Source organism: Arvicanthis niloticus, chromosome 4 (genome assembly GCF_011762505.2).
Source record: "Arvicanthis niloticus isolate mArvNil1 chromosome 4, mArvNil1.pat.X, whole genome shotgun sequence".
Taxonomy (NCBI): domain Eukaryota; kingdom Metazoa; phylum Chordata; class Mammalia; order Rodentia; family Muridae; genus Arvicanthis; species Arvicanthis niloticus.
Window position 1 is genome coordinate 109,645,635 of NC_047661.1, and position 19,722 is coordinate 109,665,356.

The following is a 19,722-nucleotide window of genomic DNA, read 5'->3' on the forward strand; positions in this document are numbered from 1 at the left end:
TTATATGTTATGTACCTTGCTCTGTGGAGCAGTTGGATTCTCACCCAGCATAAGCTGTGGTTCACTTACTTAAGGCTTTAAGATAGTTGGAGATAGTGGTTGTCTTCATCGTTGTTGTCCTTTCAGAGTACCTGACTGTGTTCTCCCAGATGATCGCCTTCCATGATCCAGAGCTGAGTAATCACCTCAACGAGATTGGCTTCATTCCCGATGTGAGTATACCTGGTACATTGGTTTCATCCCTGATGTGAGTGTTCCTGGTGCAATGCAATGACTTCACCCTGATAAGTGTGCCTGGTGCATTGACTTCATCTCTGACATGAGTGTGCCTGGTACATTGGCTTCATCCCTGATGTGAATGTGCCTGATGCATTGGCTTCATCTCTGATATGAATGTGCCTGATGCATTGCATTGACTTCATCCCTGATATGAGTGTGCCTGGTGCATTGACTTCACCCTGATAAGTGTGCCTGGTGCATTGACTTCATCTCTGACATGAGTGTGCCTGGTGCACTGCAGAGTGTAAGTTGGAAGTGGTTAGGTTGAGCAGAAATGACAGAATAAAAAATGGTATTTTTAAATTCTTGGTCATAAGATGTCTGCTCATGTTGCTAATGGCAATTACCGCTTTCTGTTTGTGTGGTTACTTTCCACGTCCTCACATAAAAGAAAGTTTCATGTTCCCTCATGCATTTACTATTAACTATTTGTTGTTTAAAACCTATTGAAAAGTGGGTTTAAAAATAATATTTTATTAATTCTTCAAAATTTTGTGCATTGTGTTTTGATCATATTTACCCCTCTCCCATCTCCTACCCGATTCAAATCTCTCTCCCCAACCATCCAACTTTGTGTGAGCAGCCTTGTTCACTTCCTCTCTTGTCTCTAAATTCATCAAGTTCAGTTTGTGCTGTCTAAATCCCTTATATGTGGGGCATGGTCAGCTTACTAGAAAAAAAAGTTTTATTATATTGTTTTCTAAAGGGCTTTCATCTTGACTTGATATTTTTTTTTTTTTGATAGAATGGTGCCCTTTAAAGTAGTATACAGCCCAGGGCAAAACTCTGGACATCCCTAACACCCACCACTGGTACTGATAGTGACCCTCTAATCGTGCTTCTCCACGCATTTCCGGAAACTTGTTCTACATCTGTTTTCATGCCATTTAGGTAATGGTTTCTCTGAGAATCTGGCCACAGAAAGAAATTGAGGGTAAAAGTACTATATATTAACACATAGAAAAGTCTCATCTACAAGTGTTCCTTGCCATAGAAAGTAAGCAAATGAGGCTTTTAACTAAATAATTAGTTGGGTGACTTTAGAAACAACAATTTGAAGAGCTACAGGCAAAATAGCGACTTCTGAGAGACGATAAATGAGTTTAGCCATTGCTGAGCTGAGTTAGTTATCCAGTATGTTGTTGGTCAGTCCTAAAACCATAACAACAATGAATGGATTCAGCAGTTTGGTGTTTATATATTAATTCATAAGTATATATGTAGCAATAATAATTGAAAGAAGAGGCCATGAATTTGAGAGGGGGGCGGGTAGGAGTAGAAGTTGGAGGGAAGGTAAAAATAATGTAAATACAGATATGTAATTTAATTTTTAAATAAATAAATTAGCTTTTTAAAAGAACAAATATGCTCTTGTAGCCTGTGACAGTGAGCAGCTGTGGATGGAGTGGACGTGGGGCTTTCTGACACTCTTGGTCACATATTCCTCACTTGCACTTGGTCAGCATGCTATGAGCCTTCTCTTACTGTCCCTTTCCATTATTACTTCCGTGTTCTTCCTTTAAAATTATCTTTCAGAAGGCTGTGCCTCTAATAATACTGCGAGCTACGATTCGTTCAGACAAAGAGTGGGTGCAGTGATAATCAGATCCCAAACTGAGTTCCCACTCAAGAACTAATCCTATCAAAGCAAGCCTTCATTAATCCTCCATCGTTGAAATGTAGGCTCCTGTTACAGGGGAAATTATGATTTCTGGCTCCCTTCCATTTGCTGTGGGTCACAGAACTCTGGGCACCAAGCAGAGCTGAAGCTTAAGTGGCTTGGGATACTGTGCACTGATGTGACTAGATCATCTAAGCTGTGGCAGTTATGTGATTTACATATAAATAGACTAAGTAGTGCCTGTTTGGAGAGGCTGGGGCCAGAGTGATTTTTATCATTCTTTCTTGATGCATTTCTGCTTCTGGAAATATACTAGGACCTTAAAAATGAGAATAGCAAATTATACTTCCTCATTCTTAAGAGAACAGGTTTTTTTCCCTAAAATGTTCAGAATAACATTCAGCTTGCCTCCTATGCACAGTTGTCAGATGGCCATTAAGAGAAATGATGCTGGCTCTCTCTCAGTAGCTGGTAGCCTTTTGACCCTACCATCTGAGCTGAAGATAACAGTAACAAATTCAGGGGTATAGTGGCTAGCCTTCGTCACATAACTGCTATTCTCTCCCTCTTAGAAGCTTTTGCTGTCATCTTTGGCTGAGTTTATATATGTAAACAGAAAGTACAGAAGGACTGCTTAGACATATTTGTTTTTTAGTTTCTTCTTTGTTTTTGTTTTGTTTTGTTTCTGATCTTTAAGATGTTTTATAATTTAGCCCAAAGAGATTATTGACAATAGGCTTTTGATTTTATATCAAAGTATGTTGCAGACAATACCTAGGAAAATACTGTATTTAGATTGTTACAAATTAAGATTGCCACTGTGGAATATCTGCAGTCCTGAAGAATGGGTGTTGGTCTGAATATGTTGAGCCTGACTTTAACTCTAATTTTCCATAATCTTTGAATACAAAGAACTTCCTAGCATTATTTCATAATAAAGCTTGGTTACTATCTTGTAGAAAGTGCTCAGACCTTATAAACCAAAGATTTATTATTCTGACCAGGAAGGACAAAATAGTTTAGTAACTTTTTGTTTACAAGAATCATTTGTAATTTGAGTATTCATCAACAGGTATTCAGTAAATTCTCAACTGAATCCCCAGTTCTGTAATGTTTCTGATCTAATGTATCCTAATACTGCTGGTGAGCAAGTAAAAGGAAAGAATACAGTTTTTCACAGCAATCCACAACTCAGGGTCACTGTATGTTCTTAGAGTTAGTGAGAACCCCTGGGAGTTTTCTGTATGTATTTCATTGACCAGTAGCTTTTTCAGCATGTATAGACTGGTAACAAGTAACTATACATAGAGGCACAAGTTCCTGAGGGTCTCAGAAAGCAGGATCTGGAGGTCAAGGCCAGCCTGGGCTCTATAGCGAGACAATGTTGTTGCGTGCGTGCGGGATACACATGCATGCACGCGCCTGTGCCCATACACACACACACACACGCACCCACACACACAAAGCAAACAGAAAAATTTAATAATACGTTAGCTAAAAATCATATTTTTTAAGAAAAAGATAAGTTTCCCTCAAAACAGAAGAGTGCTTTTGTTATCTTTTGTCTCTAAATTAAAATGGCAGGATTCTCATATCCACTTCTGTGTTCAGTTTGTTGCTACGCATTGTTTCAGTTATAAGTATTTTAAGCTTGCTTGGAATGTACAAACCAAAACCATATCAGTGAATTTTTGATCCTGTATTCCATTGAAGTACATTTGTCTGCCTTGCATTTTTAATGTCTTTTTCACTCATGCATGATATTGTTATGTGTCAGTAATTTGCAAAATATTTATTAAGTGAGTATGAAACATTGTATTAAACAAAATCCAAAAAAAAAAAAAAAATCGCAGTTGTTAATGTCATCACTGTTGATGTAACAAGTCATTAAACAGTTAGGGAGGTAACTCATAGGGTCCAGTTTTTAGCGTGCAACCAAGAAGACTAAAGTTTAGATATCACTTAGTTAAATGGCAGCTGGGCCTGGTGATCTATCTGTGATTTCAGTGTGTAGGACGGAGAGATTGGGCAGCCTACAGTAATCAGCACACGCTAGGTTCAAGTGGGAAAGCCTGCCTCAGGTATGAGGTGGAGATGAACTGAGGAAAATCCCATTGTCATCCTGTAGCCTTCGCATGCATATGTATCACAGACTTGCACCCCTACACAGTCATGTGTGTACCGGAAAGCAGTCTTGTAATACTCTTTTAAATTTATTTTATTTTTAATTAGGTTTCTCTGTGGAAGAATATATATGCATGTGTGTGCAGGTTCTTATGGAGGCCAGAGTTGTTGGGTCCCCTGGAACTGGAGTTACTGCAGGTGGCTGTGAGCTGCTGAAGGTGGTGTTGGAAATCAAATTCAGCCCCCCTGGAAGGGCAACATGCTCTTAAGTGTTAACCTATCTTTCTAGCCCCTTTTGTAGTATTATAATTTTCATCTTAGCTCAGGATTTTTTTTTTCATAACAGGCTTATATTACTCATTTTTAAAAAAAAAAAAAGATCAAATATACAAGCTTTAAAGTACTATTTATCTGTCATTCTTTCAAGTAAAAATAGCATCTCTTGAAGAAAGCACCTTGTGGTCTCATGGCTCAAGCAATTGTCCCACTCCCTCACAGTTTAGTACAGAGCATAGTTTCTTGCCTAAGTCATCTCACAAACAGGGAAGAACTTTAAAGGATTCATAATTTTACACCCTGCAAACATAACTACCTTGGCCGTTGTCATGATTTCTGCAGTTTTGTCCACTCATGGCTTTGCCCTATTAACATAAATAAATATCAATCTAGTGAAAACAGTGACTAGAACACAAGGATGCCATGCTTATTCTTTTGAGAATGTATGTATCATACATGTGAGACAGACCTTACAGGCTGGAAGAATCGTTATAAATTCCCCTGGCATTCTCTTTTCTGTCTCCTCCACAGTTACTGCCTTACATGGTGATGTGTCAGGGCACAAGGAAATTCCTATCCAGGTGCCTCTGGTTCTCAGCTTTGCTGCCCCCAAGGCAGTCTTAGAATAACAAAGGAATCCCACTGTTCCTGAGTTATCTTGTGACTTGAGTTTTTAAACACAATTATAAATAACTTACTTGTAATGATAAAATAATGTGGCTAAAATCAACACAAAATAGTTCTAATTAAATCATTAATATTTTAAGAAAATACTTACGAATTTATAAAAGGTGCCATATCTGTGATTTCAAACAGGAAGAAATATATTTCTCATATGATTGACAATGTAGAGCAAACCTTAGGAGCTGCTGTTTTTCCAGCACTCTACATACAGTGCAGAGAGCACTGGCAAGCCATTGCCAGTTCTTGCTTGCTGTTGCTAGGGGGCAGCATTTACTAAGATGACAGCTACAGACAAATCCATTGTCAGGTCAGGCTGACATTTGCAATTGGGAGCATACTCAGAAAATGTACAACTTTTTTGTTGGTTTCAGCATCTAACTTGGAAGTGGAAAGTAACAGAGGTTATATGTATTTTTATATTTATAGCCAAATATTTAAACACTTAGAACCATTAAAAAATAAAATCTTTCTGTTGCTCAAAATTATCTTACTCCAATATCCTTATTTATACCAGGTCATATTCTTAACTGTACTACTAGCTTGAGAAATTATCTAAGGCAATGTATCCAAAGTAATCTGGGCCTCACAGAGCAAGTCTTATCATACCAGCTACTTGGGAGGTTGAGGTAAAAGATTCAAAAGTTTAAGAATTTCTTTGTTACAGAGGGCTTTGGGCCTAGACAATTTAGAAGAGCCTGTTTGAAACTAAAAGGTTAAAGAAGGCTGAGGATGTACTTGAGTGACACCATGCTTTCTTGGCCTTGGATTCAACCCCTAAGTCCAAGCTTCCCCTTCTCTCTTAAAGAAAAGAAAAGAAAAAAGAAAAGAAAAAAGATGTTTAAAATGGAAAAATGATATAGAAAGGATATAGGAATTATGTCTCATATATTGTTATTGCATTTCTCTGGCCTCAATTTTATTGGTAAGAAGTATCTAGTGCTAGTAATAGTACCTCCAAGTCTCCGTATTATCATTGTATATGCTTCCCTCTACTAATTTAAAACTGTTTAAAAGTAACTGTCATCAAAGCATGTGTCTATAGAACTAGAGCAGGTGATGTTTCCAGTACTTCCTGCTATTTAATACGAAAATGTTCTTCCAGACAGAGTAGTCAGGATGAAGTCCTTTCTTCATCCTTTTATGCTCCTTTGAAGACTTCTCAGGAGGGCATGATCTGCAAGCATTTGGTTCTATAATCTGATATCTCCATTGTGTATTTCCTTGATTATTTAAACAGCTATTTGTTGGCTATTATATTGTATATTTCTCTATCCCCTGGATACATTAAAGGAAAGGGGGTAAAGACAATGTTTTTCCCTCATATTTTTGTGGAAGTATATGATAAAAAGTGATGAGGCTGGAGAGGTGGCTTGGCAGTTAAGAACTCCTGCAGGGGACCCAAGTTCTCTTCCCAGCACCCACCTGATGGTTCACAATCCTGTGTAACTCCAGTTCCAGGGGATCTGACTTCCTCTGTCCTCCAGGAACTCCCATAGTGCACTTAATTCATCCTAGAAAAAGTCTCATACATAAATATTTTAATAAAAATATAAAAAAACAAAGGCAAGTAAATAAAAGAAGTTTTATAATGTATATTTGCTAATAAAAGCCATAATCAATAAATAATTAAGCATGTCATGAAAAAAGATCTATGAAAATAGATAATGTGATATATTCAGTATATAATGTATATATTCAGTATATATTGGTAAGTTCTAAAGATATAAAAGCAACCTAAATTTTAACATGTGTCAAGTGTTTGAAGGAAGGAAGAATTAAATTTTTAAATGAGGTTGCCAAGAAAAGCTCTCAGAAAAGGTGATTTTGAATCAGTTCCTTACAAAAATGAAATAGTAACCAAGCAACAGCAAGTTCCAGCCTGGGTGGGAAGTGTATACCAGAGATGTTGAAGGAACATCCACTGTGAATGGGGCGCAGTGAGGCCACATGGCAGGAGCTGGACGGGAAATATTTTGAGTGTTACACATATATTATCACCACTGGCTTTATTTCAGCACCACAAAGAAACAAGATGCTTTTGAATAGAATGGTTCTCCCTCATGTAACCTAACAAGATCATTCTGACACCTTGTTGACTGAAATTCAAGAACAAGGATAGAGGGTAGTAGATTAATCATAGCTATGGAATAAGTGGGTGTGAGATGGGATGGCTTCTGGATGTTAGCAGTAGAGGCAAGAGAAGTTTTCACTGTTTATAGATTAGTATTTTGAAGGTAGAAGAGCTAGTCTGCTGGTGACAGCTACATGGTGTTTAACAAGAGGGCATTCAGGAACAACTGCAAACCTGTGCTTCAGCAAGCAGAAGGGCAGGGTGCTCTTAGCTGGACGGAGAGATTATGTTTGGAGGAAGTCTCAAGAGGTCAGTTAAAGGTAGTTGATTAATGAAGTAAGTTATAGTTCCAATGTCCACTGATGGCTTTTATGTTACCAATGCTCTCTGCTAATCTTTTGTACGTGTATGAAGTGTTCAGTGTTTGTTGAATGAATGAATGGATGAATGAATGAATGAATGAATGAAACAAAGAAACAAACAAAGAAACAAAGACAGACAGAAAGGAAGGAAGGACCTTTACCCACAAGAATGTTACCACATGGTAAAAGAGGCCATAAGTTTTTGCATCTTTGCCATTAATACCCTAGCCCGTACTTGTGAGGTTTTCCCACATTGCTATAAAGCATATATGTCACTTGTAGCACATCTGGTTTTATCTGCATTTAGTACAAAACATTTTATGTTGAGTGAATGAATGAAAATGCTCAGAATGAATTTTATAACACATAGTAGCATTAGTAAAATTTGACAAAAGAGTCTTAATGACAATCAAAATGGTCACAAGTAATGTAATTTATGTTATATCTTTAAAATAAAGTTCAAATAATGGGATAAAATGGGCCTCATATTTTTAATTTAAATTGAGGTATAGAACTTATACTTTGTTAGATTTTATTATTTTGTACAATGCACACTTATTACTTTGAAGCTCAATATCCCAAGCTTCCTTTTTTGCATTTGCAACATCTTTAGAGAGGATTATCAGCCTGTCTGCTTAAGTAAGTGATATGGAAATCAGTGTTGATTATTTCACTAGAGTATTTATATTGTAATGAACTAGTTTTACTGTTAGTTCTTAACTAGCCTTCGGATAGAATACATACTGTCTTGTATACAATACAAAGACAGTATGCTACTTACCTCATAAATTTATAATTGATAGGTGTTGAAAGGATGTTTATTTAAGTTGGTAGTATAAGTTCTTGTTTAACTATAGCCTATATTCACTCACAAATTAGTTTTAATTTTAAGGCTTGTTATTAACAGTCCCAGTCCAAGAACAGGGGTGAATGAAATAAAGGATTGCAGCACAAGCATAGACAGAAAAGAAATGGGATTTCTTCTTCTTTCCCTTCACTCTGGATCCTCAGTGGGCTGGATGATGCCTTATACAAGCCAGAGGGACAGTCCACTTTACTTAACACTTCTTTAAAAGTTAGCTCCACCTGAAAACATGCTCAAAGATGCATCCTCAAATAATATGTATTCAATTCACTGAGCATCCTAATACTCTGTCAGCTTAACACAAAACATTAACTATCATAAGGACCTTTAACATCTATAAACTATGCACTAAAAATTCATGTGCTGTTACAGCATTTGATTTGGCCATAGTCTTGTGCATACTTGTTGGTAAAATAAAGATACACTGTAGGTAATTCCTGGCAAAAGGATCACCCACATTTATAAGATAGATACCCCTATATATATTGTATTGTGATAATAACTGTAGTTATCTGCATTCTCTCATATCCCGTCACGGGAGTAGAACAAGACAGTGAACATTTAAGCGATGTAGTTTGGTCATGAGCACCCTAATTATGCCTTTTACTTTCTCCACATCCATGTCCCGGGCTTCTTCCTGCTCTGCTCACAGCTCTACGCCATTCCTTGGTTTCTCACCATGTTTACTCGTAAGTATTCACCCCCTTGGTGGCAGCAAAAGTGCAGCCTCATTCTTCCTCAAAATTTTAAATTTTCTAGAATATTAAGTAAATACAATATACATCTCTATAAAATTCTTACATGACACAGTTTATAGACAAAAATTTCAAATGTTCTGCCCTTAAATATTAAGAACATGTTACAGAAAACTAAACTCTATTTTGCATGTGGCTTACAACTTCTTTTTAAGAAGAGAATTTAACATCAATTTTTTGAGAACAGTTTTCAACTAAATTGGCTTGCTTTCTAGATGTTCTCTGTCAACATGGTTCTATTTCCTAAACTGGGAATCCTCTAGAAATTAATCATATTACATGAATATGTAATGACTTAGTCAGTTATGGATATGTAAATAAAGAGCCATGCTTAAATGTAATACACATGATAAGTGGAATAACGGTTGAGATATTTCACCTAGAAAGATAGTCATAGTATTATTAAGTGAGAATAACGCTATATTTTTTAATTAATATATTTTTGGTAGGAATTTGATAAAGTAATTGTGATGATAGACAATGGAAATGTTATCTTATTGTACATAAAGTAGTTCTAAAGTTCATCGGCAGATATAAACGTGTAAATAGTGTTACTAAAAATTCTGGGAGAAATTCTGAGTGAAATATACCAATTATTAATGGGATTCAAAAAATGTAAACTTTGACAAATTTAATATTAATTTAAAGCACTTTAGGAAGCTGTAAATTAATGAAGTCAGGGTTAGAGAGTTGGCTGAGCAGTTAAGAAAGTAACTTACTGCTTTTGCAGAGAACCAGAACTTGGTTCCTATCACCAATATTAAGTAGCTCACAGATAGCTGTCACTCAACCTCCAGAATACTCTCCATAGATGCACACACATGCACACATACATACACAGAAAGAGAGAAAGACAGAGACAGAGAGACGGGGGGGGGAGGGAGGAAAATCTTTACAGTCAAGCATTTTATCAGCACAGTTTAACACATTAGCTCTTAAGTAACAACATGACCTTGAAGTAATAATAATCATATATTTAGTATCCAGCTGTTAGTATTTTTGACAAATTTGGATTTTGTTTAAGTATATTTTATACAACTTCCTACAGATGTATTTCCACTGCACAAAATTTTCCACCTCTGGGATACATTACTGCTCGGAAATTCCTCTTTCCCATTCTGCATTGGAGTAGCCATCCTCCAGCAGCTGCGGGACCGTCTTTTGGCTAATGGCTTCAATGAATGCATCCTTCTCTTCTCTGACTTACCAGGTATGTGTCTAAATGAAGGAATCACTAAATGTAATTTTAACTATAAAATAACGTGCAGTCTTAGCCACATGAGAAAATCATTCTGCTTGGACCCTATTTTGATGGTCAGGATAATCAGTGCTTTTTGCTAGCCTAGGAATGCAGAGGCCAACATGGATCAAGCCATTATGGATTATATCCATCACAGTACTGCCACCAGAAGGGTAAAAGGTCATGGCTATGGGAGTAACATATTTACCCTTTGCTTAGGACCATTTATCTTCAGCTGATAGAGAGTAAATAAAGGCCACTCAGGAAGGTGTTTGAAAACATGTTTATATAAGGATGTTAATTCACATGGAACTTTGCTCCCTTCTAGCCACAGCTGCTTGGTAACAACTTGACAAGTTTAAGAGGAGGACACACTGCCCTTAAAGGAAAATAACCCAAACTTTATAGAAATATGTTATGTAATATAAGGTAGTGACTAAGCTGTATGAGGTATTTACAAGAAGTTTGAAACCCTTGGGAAGACTATTTTGATGCACAAATATAGAGGACAACTATGGTTTTATTCTTGGTATTGAAAGATAAGGTTTATGTGGTTCCCGAAGAGAGAATGCATCTGCAAGGTATGGAAGGACCTAAATGTTTTTAAGATACAAAATTTGAACTGAAAAGACTCAGCCCTTAAGAGTTCTTGCTACTCTTGTAAACCCAGGTTTGGTTCCCAGCACTCACATGGTGGCTAACAACCGTCTGTAACTCCAGTTCTAAAGGATCCAGTGCCCTCCTCCTGCCTCTACGGGCATGAAACACACATGTGGTACATATACATACATGCAGGCAAACACTCATAAACATAAAATAAATTTATTTATTATTCACTTTACATCCCAATCACAGTCCCCCCTCCCTCCATTATCCCTTCCCTTCTCTTCAGAGAAGGTAAAGCCCCCCTTCGGTACCTCCTCGCCCTGGGACATTAAATCCCAGCAGGACTAAGCACCTCCTCTCCCACTGAGGCCCAACCAGGTAGTATCCAGTTAGGGGAAGGGGATCTAATGGCAGAGAATACAGCCAAAGACAGTTCCCACTCCAATTGTTAGAGGGCCCACATGAGGACCAAGCTACACATCTGCTCTAAATATGTAGGGTGTCTAAGTCCAACACATGCATGTTCTTTGGTTGGTGGTTCAAGCTCTGTGAGCCCCCATGCGCCCAGATTGGTTGACTTTCTAGGTCTTCTTGTGGTGTCCTTGATCCTTCCAGCTCACTCAATTCTATCCCCCACTCTTCTACAAGTCTCTCCAAGCTCTGCCTGATGTTTGGCTGTGGGTCTCTAGAGCTGTTTACATCTGCTGCTGGATAAAGTCTCTCAGGAGACAGTTATGCTAGGTTCCTGTCTGCAAGTGGAGCAGAATGTCAGGGATTGGCTCTCTTGCATAGGATGAGTTTAAAGTTGGGCCATCCCTCCATTGCTGCACATCTTGTAGGCAGGATAAGTTTTAGATTGAAGGTTTTGTGGGTGGATTGGTGTTCACCTTCCTCCACTGGAAGTTCTGCTTAACTACAGGAGGTGGGCACTTCAGTCTCCATATCCTCCACTGGTAGGAATCAGCTAGGGTCACCCCCATAGACTCCTGTAGCCTCCCCAGTCCAGGTCTACAGTATTTGCAGCGATGCCCCCCACTGATTTCCATTCTCACTCCCAGACCTCTCCTGCTTCCCCACCACACCTGATCCACCTGATCAGTATACCTGTCCCTTTCTTCACCTCCTCTCCCGCCCAGTTCCTTCTTTTCATCCACTCCCATGATTGTTTTATTTCCCCTTCTGAGTGAGATTCACACATCCTCCCTTGGGCCCTCCTTATTGCTTAGTTTCTTTGGGTCTGTAGACTATGGCATGATTATCCTGTACTTCATGGCTAAATGTCCACTCATAAGTGAGTATATACCATGTGGGTCTTTCTGGGACTGGATTACCTCACTCAGGATATTTTCTAGTTCTATCCATCTGCCTGCAAATTTCATGATATCCTTGTTTTGAATCGCTGAATAGTATTCCACTGTGTAAAGGAACCACAATTTCTGTATCCATTATTCAGTTGAGGGACATCTAGGTTGCTTCTAGTTTCTGTCTTTTACAAATAAAGCTGCAATGAACATAGGTGACCAAGTGTCCTTGTGGTGTAGTAAGGCATCTTTTGGGTATGTGCCCAGGAGTGATACAGCTGGGTCTTGTGGCAGAACTATTCCAAATATTTTGAGAAAGCACCAAATTGATTTCTAGAGTGGCTGTACAAGTTTGCATCCTGCCAGCAGTGGAGAAGTGTTCTTGCTCCACATCCTCACCAGCATGAGCTGTCAATTAGTCATTCTAATTGGTGTAAGATGGAATCTCTGAGTCATTTTGATTTTAATTTTCCTGATGACTAAGAACATGGAACATTTTTTAATTCTTTAAATGTTTCTTGTTTCTTTTTTAATACCAAAATTTTACATTTTCTTGCAATTTTCTGGTTCTGTTTTTTTCCTGGTTCCACTAATGATGTCAATATTTTCAGGCAGGCACAAGTTTGTAATAATAGTAAATGCACTTAAAACTGTCCAAGAGAAGGTCACTGAACACCAAACAAAAGACCAATGGTTTTTGAGATTACACACTTATTAAGTACTTTTAAGAGAAATAAGGAATCTGCCACCTACCTTTATTTATATTCGGTGAATATTTTCTACTCTACCATCTTTCTTTTAAAAGTCAAAGTCTCCTTTGAGGGAAAATAATAACAAAAATGTGTTGGAATATTTTAAAACTTTTCTTTCTCACTTTTTCACAAATTAAGATGTCATCCAATTTATCAAATTTAATTAAAATAAGCTATTTTTTACATTAAGCAATAATAGTTCTGGGCTTTATTTTTCAATGTTTTTTTTCTGGAAGATAGTGAAATATCAAGGTTTTGTGATGTTTGCAGGGCTGGGTTGGGGGAGAGTTGAGTAAAAACAAAGAAGCCAATTTCACAAACCCAGAAGCAGTCTGTGCCCCACAGATGTTTCCTTGTCATCCCAGCCTGTCAAAGTAAGCAGAGGATGATTGATCAGGATTAAAAGAAATTTTTGGTCAGTTATAAAAGTGAGTATGTTGGAAATGCTGATTGTGTATTTTCAAATCTAGTAAACTTGGTTGCTTTCCTTACACGCATAAGTGTTCCCATTAATGCTGGCGGAAACATCTGTGATAATGGCTTATAGGCAAATTAGTGACTAGTGCTAACACAGCTCAGTCTGTAAGACCTCTGAAGGCAGAGTCGCATCATGCAGACAGGTTAGAGCTAAATAGTTGAAATGCAGCCCCCTCTTCACCTTTGAAACCACAATGGCTCTACTGATGGGCAGCACCCTGCCCCACAATGCTGGTGTTCTTGCTCATCACTGATGGGCAGCACCCTGACCTACTTGCTCATCACTATTTACTCACTGTGTGCGATTCCTCTTACAGAGAAAAGCTAATGAAAAGCATTTACCCTTAAGTGACCCATGCTTTGTTTTTAATGATATTGTACTTGGGTGGGATATTTTTCTCAAGTAAATTTAAAGAATTTCATTTTTTTTAGCATACTTAGTTCCCCAATTTGAAAGTTGCTTGAAGAACTTTGGAAGTAGCCATCTATCAACAGCCCTAAAATGTAAATGCAGATCAACACACACACAAACTAACACGTTCAGAGTATTGGACGATAATAGTGTTAAACACTTTTGAAACAAATTGTATTTTACTCTACCTACCAAGCATACATAGGGTAGCTACATTGTACTTTTAATTTTAAGGCCAGGATCAGCATTGAGTTTAACCCACTAAATATATTATGTTGCAGTAAAATCCCACTGAGGATTTACCAAACTAGGTAATGTTAACCTTAAAGAAGTGGTTTAATCTCTGTATCCATTTCCTCATCTTTATCTCTGAGAATGACAATATTTCCTGTCAATAGATCATTGTGTTAAATCAGTACAGATGAAGAACTTAAAGCAGCAGAGGACAGATGTGATATAAATTATAAATGTTATTATTATTATTATTATTATTATTATTATTATTATTATTATTATACTTCTTGTTTTTTTATTCAAATATAATGTGCTGCCTTCTTAGTAATATAAATGCAGTAATCTCTCCTCTTAGCTATTTCTAAAAATTCTTGAAGGTGACTATCATAAGAATTCATTGTTAGAGAAAACTAATGAGAAATTACCTTTAAAATTAAGCCTTCAGGACTATTGTTTTCTATGCTAGGAAAAACATGTTTTGTGGGTTTTTTTTTTTTTTTTTTTTTTTTGCTTTAAGATAGTTTTTATAGAGGACATCACCCACAGGCTTAGAAGTTAGAAGTCAAGGCATATGTGAGTTCAAGTCTAGTTTCACCATGTTCAACCTGTGTGAACTGAGAAACTTGTAGTGTGATGATGATGCTGAAAAAGCGTGCTCTGCAGAGTGAGAGCAGCTATGTGCACGTCATAGCATATCACCAAGGGTGCTGCCTCGTTTCATGTCAACTTGGCCCAAGCTAGAATCATCAGAGAGGTGGGAGTCACAGTGGAGAAGATGCCTCTATAAGACCAGGCTGTAGGCAAGCCTATCAAGCATTTTCTTAATCAGTGATTGAGGTGAAGGCCCAGCCCATTGAGTATGGAGCCACTTGTGGGTTTGTAGTCCAGGGTTCTTTAAGAAAGCAGAAAACCAAGAACAAGACATAGGAAGTAAGCTATTAAGCAGCATTCCTCCATGGTCTCTGCATGAGCTCCTGCCTCAGGTTTCTGCCAATGTTTGACTTCCTGACCTGACTTTCTTTGATAATGAACAGTAAAGTGATAATAGCATGCCTTACCGTGTTGTGGTGACTGCTAAAATAATATACAAAATGCAGCTGGCATAAAAACTCATAAAGGAAAATATGCCCAACAACTCTTTTTTACACATTTTTTAAATTTTTTTATTGGTTATTTTATTTATTTACATTTCAAATGTTATCCCTCTTCCCAGTTTCCCCTCCACAAACCCCCTAGCCCATCCCTCTTCCCCCTACTTCTGTGAAAGTGCTCCCCCACCCCCCACCCCCACCTCACCACCCTAAGCATTCCCCTATACTAGGGCATCAAGCCTTCACAGGACCAGGGGCCTCCACTCCCACTGATGCCAGATAAGGCTGTCCTCTGCTACATATGCAACTAGAAGCCATGGGTCCCTCCATGTGTACTTTTAGGTTGATGGTTTAGTCCTTGGGAGTTCTAAGGGTCTGGTTGGTTGATACTGTTGTTCTCCTGTGGGGTTGCAAACCCCTTCAGCTCCTTCAGTTCTTTCCCTAACTCCTCCATCAGGGACCCTGTGCTCAGTCAGATGGTTGGCGGTGTGTGTGCATCCTTATCTATATTGGTCAGAATCTGGCAGAACCTCTCAGGAGACAGCTATACCTGGCTCCTGTCAGCAAGCACTCCTTGGCATCAGCAATAGTGTCCTGGTTTGGTGGCTGCATATGGGATGGATCCCCAGGTGGGTCAGTCTCTGGATGGCCTCTCCTTCAGTCTCTACTCTTTTTCCCTGTATTTCCTTTAGACAGGAGCAATTCTGGGTTATTAGGGAAACAACACTCTTCACAATAGTCACAAATAATATAAAATATATTGGTGTAACTTTAACCAAATAAATGAAAGATCTGTACAACAAAAACCTTAAGTCTCTGAAGAAAGAAATTGAAGAAGACCTCAGAAGAAGGAAATTTCTTCCATGCTCATGGATCAGCAGGATTAACATAGTTAGCAAAAGCAATCTACAAATTCAATACGAACCCCATCAAAATTCCAACTCAATTCTTCACAGAGATAGGAAGATCAATTCTCAAATTTATTTGAAACAACAAAAAAATAGGATAGCAAAAACTATTCTCAACAATAAGAGAACTTCTGGGGGAATCACCATCCCCAACTTCAAGCTCTACTACAGAACAATGGTGATTACTAAAACTGCATAGTATCGGTACACAGACAGGCAGGAAGATCAATGGAATAGAATTTAAGACCCAGAATTAAACCCATACACCTATGGTCACCTGATCTTTGACAAAGAAGCCAAAACCACCCAGTGGGAAAAAGACAGCCTATCCAACTACTCTTTACAAGTGCATGCAGCACCTAGTGTTTTGAGTATATAAAGGATGTAGAGCACTTACGAGCTCTCTTTTTCCATTCTTTACATCACCCTAGGTTAATGCTTTAAGTCTTTCAGGAAAACTCAGCAGATAGTCTTCATTTGTCTCATCCAGACATGTTCTTAACTTCTTTGCCTTGCACTTGATGAAATGGCATCATTTTATATTTCAAGTAAGCACAAGTAGCACTAGAAAATTTGCTCAACTTGGTTGACTTGCATGTGCACTGTATCAGAACAAGCAGAAGCAATGGGGCCTGATCTTTGATACTTCTCATACAATGTGAACCCAGTGGCAGAATGCTGAGAGAAATACTGAGCATTTCACAGCATCATCCATGACTAGATTCGGGCCACCGAGCTTAATAGAGAGTCTCACAATTTAAGCTAGTCACGTGATGGAGTCTGTCATGCTTTATTCTGCTTTGCCCCTTTGGTGCCATGCTGCCCTACCATCCATTTGTCACTAAGGGGATATGAATATCCCCTTAAGCAGTCTCGAGGATGAGTATATCTGAATAAGACCAATGTGGCAGTAATTTTACAGTGGATTTCTGTAACCTGAGATGTTTATTTTTTATTCTGTCATTCTCTTATATAGAATCTTCTACAATAATACTATTTTATGTATCTCAAGTAAATTCTTAATGTACAATTTACAGCATACCTGAGCACCTGCAAAGACTGGAGACTTTAGTGTCAGGAAAGAAGTTCTTTCTAGAGAACCTGTAGAAAGAAATTGGAAAGTCTGCATTAGAGGACTCAGCTTTCTCAGAAAGTCAACTGTCACTTATATAAACTATTTTGAAAAGAAATATTGAGTATATTAAAGGAGACTACTGTTTAAAGGGGGTTCTGGATACTGCTTGAAAATAATTAACATTTGACTAAAAAAATTCTTAGTTGCAATATTTGTTTTATTTTTAAGATTTTTAAGCTTCCTTTGAGTCAAGTTTTAATGTTTATTGTAATGTTATTTAAATGTTTATTTATTAAATGTTATTTAAAGTTTATTGTAAGGGCATTCTATTTCAGTATTACTGCATATTAAAGAGCTATAAGCTTAAGTATACAGAAAATGGCTAGCATCTTACTGTTTTCAGTGGTATCTGTGTGTGTTGGTACACAGGTGCCTAGATGAAGGTCCTTATCTGCATTGACTCATCAACTGCACATGCCTTCTTTTTAATTATTCAGTGGAGTATGGCAGATCCATTAAAGTACCACTTTATTTATTTATTTACTTTCTTAACATGTGTGTACACATGCTCCTGTCAGGTTACATCATATGTGTCAAATCAGAGGACCACTCTGTGAGTCTCTTCTCTTCAGCTACTGTGTGGGATCCAGGCCAGCATGTGTGCATGTGTGTGTGCTTGTGCATGTGTTTGTATGTGTATATATGTGGATGTAAGAGTTTGTTCCCTTCTTCTGTCCTCTCCTTCCATACTGTGTAGGTCCTGAGTATGAAACTAAGGCTTAAGGCTCAACAGCAAATGCCTCTTCCCATTTATCCATTTCACCAAACCCCACAGCATATTTTTTAAGCAATTCAGTTAAGTATCCCATTTTCTATGGTCTATAAACGAGAACATCATAGAAATATTTAGAGACTAAAAGTCAAGTTACTAAAACTAGGAGGAAATTGCCAAACCAGGAAAACTCCTTAATACTCTGTCTCATTTTCCTTTTTTACACCCAATATGGAAATGAACAATTAATGAGAATGAGAGATGGAGAACCTTTGGTTTCCGTTTTGGAACTACATACACGTCAAGGCAATTTGGTGCTGTCTGGTGTAACAAAGATCTTCTTGATTTCCAGTTCTTGTAGACCTATAGCACATTTTTGATAAAACTGAGATTTAATCTGTTTTTTACATGCCTTTACAAAAAATAATATTAATTATAGTTAGAAAATGTGGAACTTAGAAAATAGCATAAGACGTGAAACCTCACACTGCCCTAATGCAGGTAGTCAGATATAAGTGACAAGACAAGAGAGCTGAGGTCCCTGTGCTGTGCTAGTGGTGGTGACACTTGCATTGTGATGAGGAATTTGGCCATGTTTTGTATATGATCTGAAAGTGGTAAGAAGGAAAAGTGTAGGATAGTACATGTGTTTTTAAAAAGTCATTAAAGCTGTAGTGTGGATAATGTGGTGGGCACTTTCAAATGCTGTTCACTAGGAAATGAGAAGAGAGTAATCCAAAAGCATATTCAACAATATGGTAAAACATTTTTATTGAAGGGCTCTTTACCAAATTACATTGCATGGCAAAGTCCTGAGTGCCTTTAAGATGACCGCTTTCTCTGATACTCTGTCTCCTCCTTGCTCATGCACCTTGTACTACACACCACCCTCCTTCACAAAGTCCTCAAATATGGATGCCCAGCTCCTGCCAGGTCCTTGGTCTTTGGAAGACCTAGAATCTGTATCCTATTATAAATATTAATTTTAATTATTCTTCATCTAAAGCAGTAGTTCACAACCTTCCTAATACTGAAACCCTTTAATATAGTTGTAGAGACCCCCAACTTCAAAATTATTTTAGTTGTTTTTTTATAACTGTAATTTTGCTACTGTTATGAATCACATAAATATATGTGGTTTCTGATGGTTTTAGGTGACCCTGTGAAAAGGTCATTTGACACTCAGAGGGCTTGGTACCCACATGTTAAGAATCGCTGATCGAAAGGCACTAGATGATGATGAAGATGCTATAAACCTGAGAATCTTTTGTAATTTTCTGTGTAAAGGGTACTTCATGGTGTGCAATGTTTATTTTGTTCGCTACGGTCTCTGCTCTTAAGTTAAACCTGTTCTAGTCTATCTTCTGGAGTTCTGAGTCCCATTGTAGTAATTTTGGAATGTTTTCATGTCATAAGACATCAGTACTTGGAGTTCATCTTACCTTCTCTTTACAAACAAACTCTACATTCCAAAATGTTAACTGTTGAAGGACTGCTGCACATATGAACATACAGAGACTGTGACAATATGCAAAAACACGTACAAGTTCAAGCCAGACAAACTCCCAGCAAGGAGAAGGGGAGTGAACACAGAGTCCCACCTCTAACCTAGAAGCTATTTGCAATTGATAGCTGCTGGGAGAGGGAGAAGCAGTTTTCCTCAGGGGAGTGATACCAGGTGTAATAACACTACACTCAGTGCCTGGCCTCATGCTCAGAAGTAGTTGGTCAACACAAAATGAACTTCATCTATTTTTGTGCTTTGGTTTGGTTTGGTTTGGTTTGGTTTGGTTTGGTTTGGTTTGGTTGCTTTCTAA

The 19,722-nt window shown here is 37.8% G+C and overlaps 1 protein-coding gene across 3 annotated transcripts in view; it reads left to right on the forward strand.

The window, feature by feature from the left end:
* Window positions 1–19,722, forward strand: part of Tbck (TBC1 domain containing kinase) — a 138,345-nt gene that overhangs the window by 57,239 nt on the left and 61,384 nt on the right. For all 3 annotated transcript variants that reach the window (XM_034500616.2, XM_034500617.2, XM_076933263.1), the window contains exons 20-22: window positions 127–212; window positions 8,935–8,971; window positions 10,086–10,247. In XM_034500616.2, the coding sequence (XP_034356507.1) occupies window positions 127–212; window positions 8,935–8,971; window positions 10,086–10,247 (285 nt within the window). The remainder of the gene's footprint in view (window positions 1–126; window positions 213–8,934; window positions 8,972–10,085; window positions 10,248–19,722) is intronic.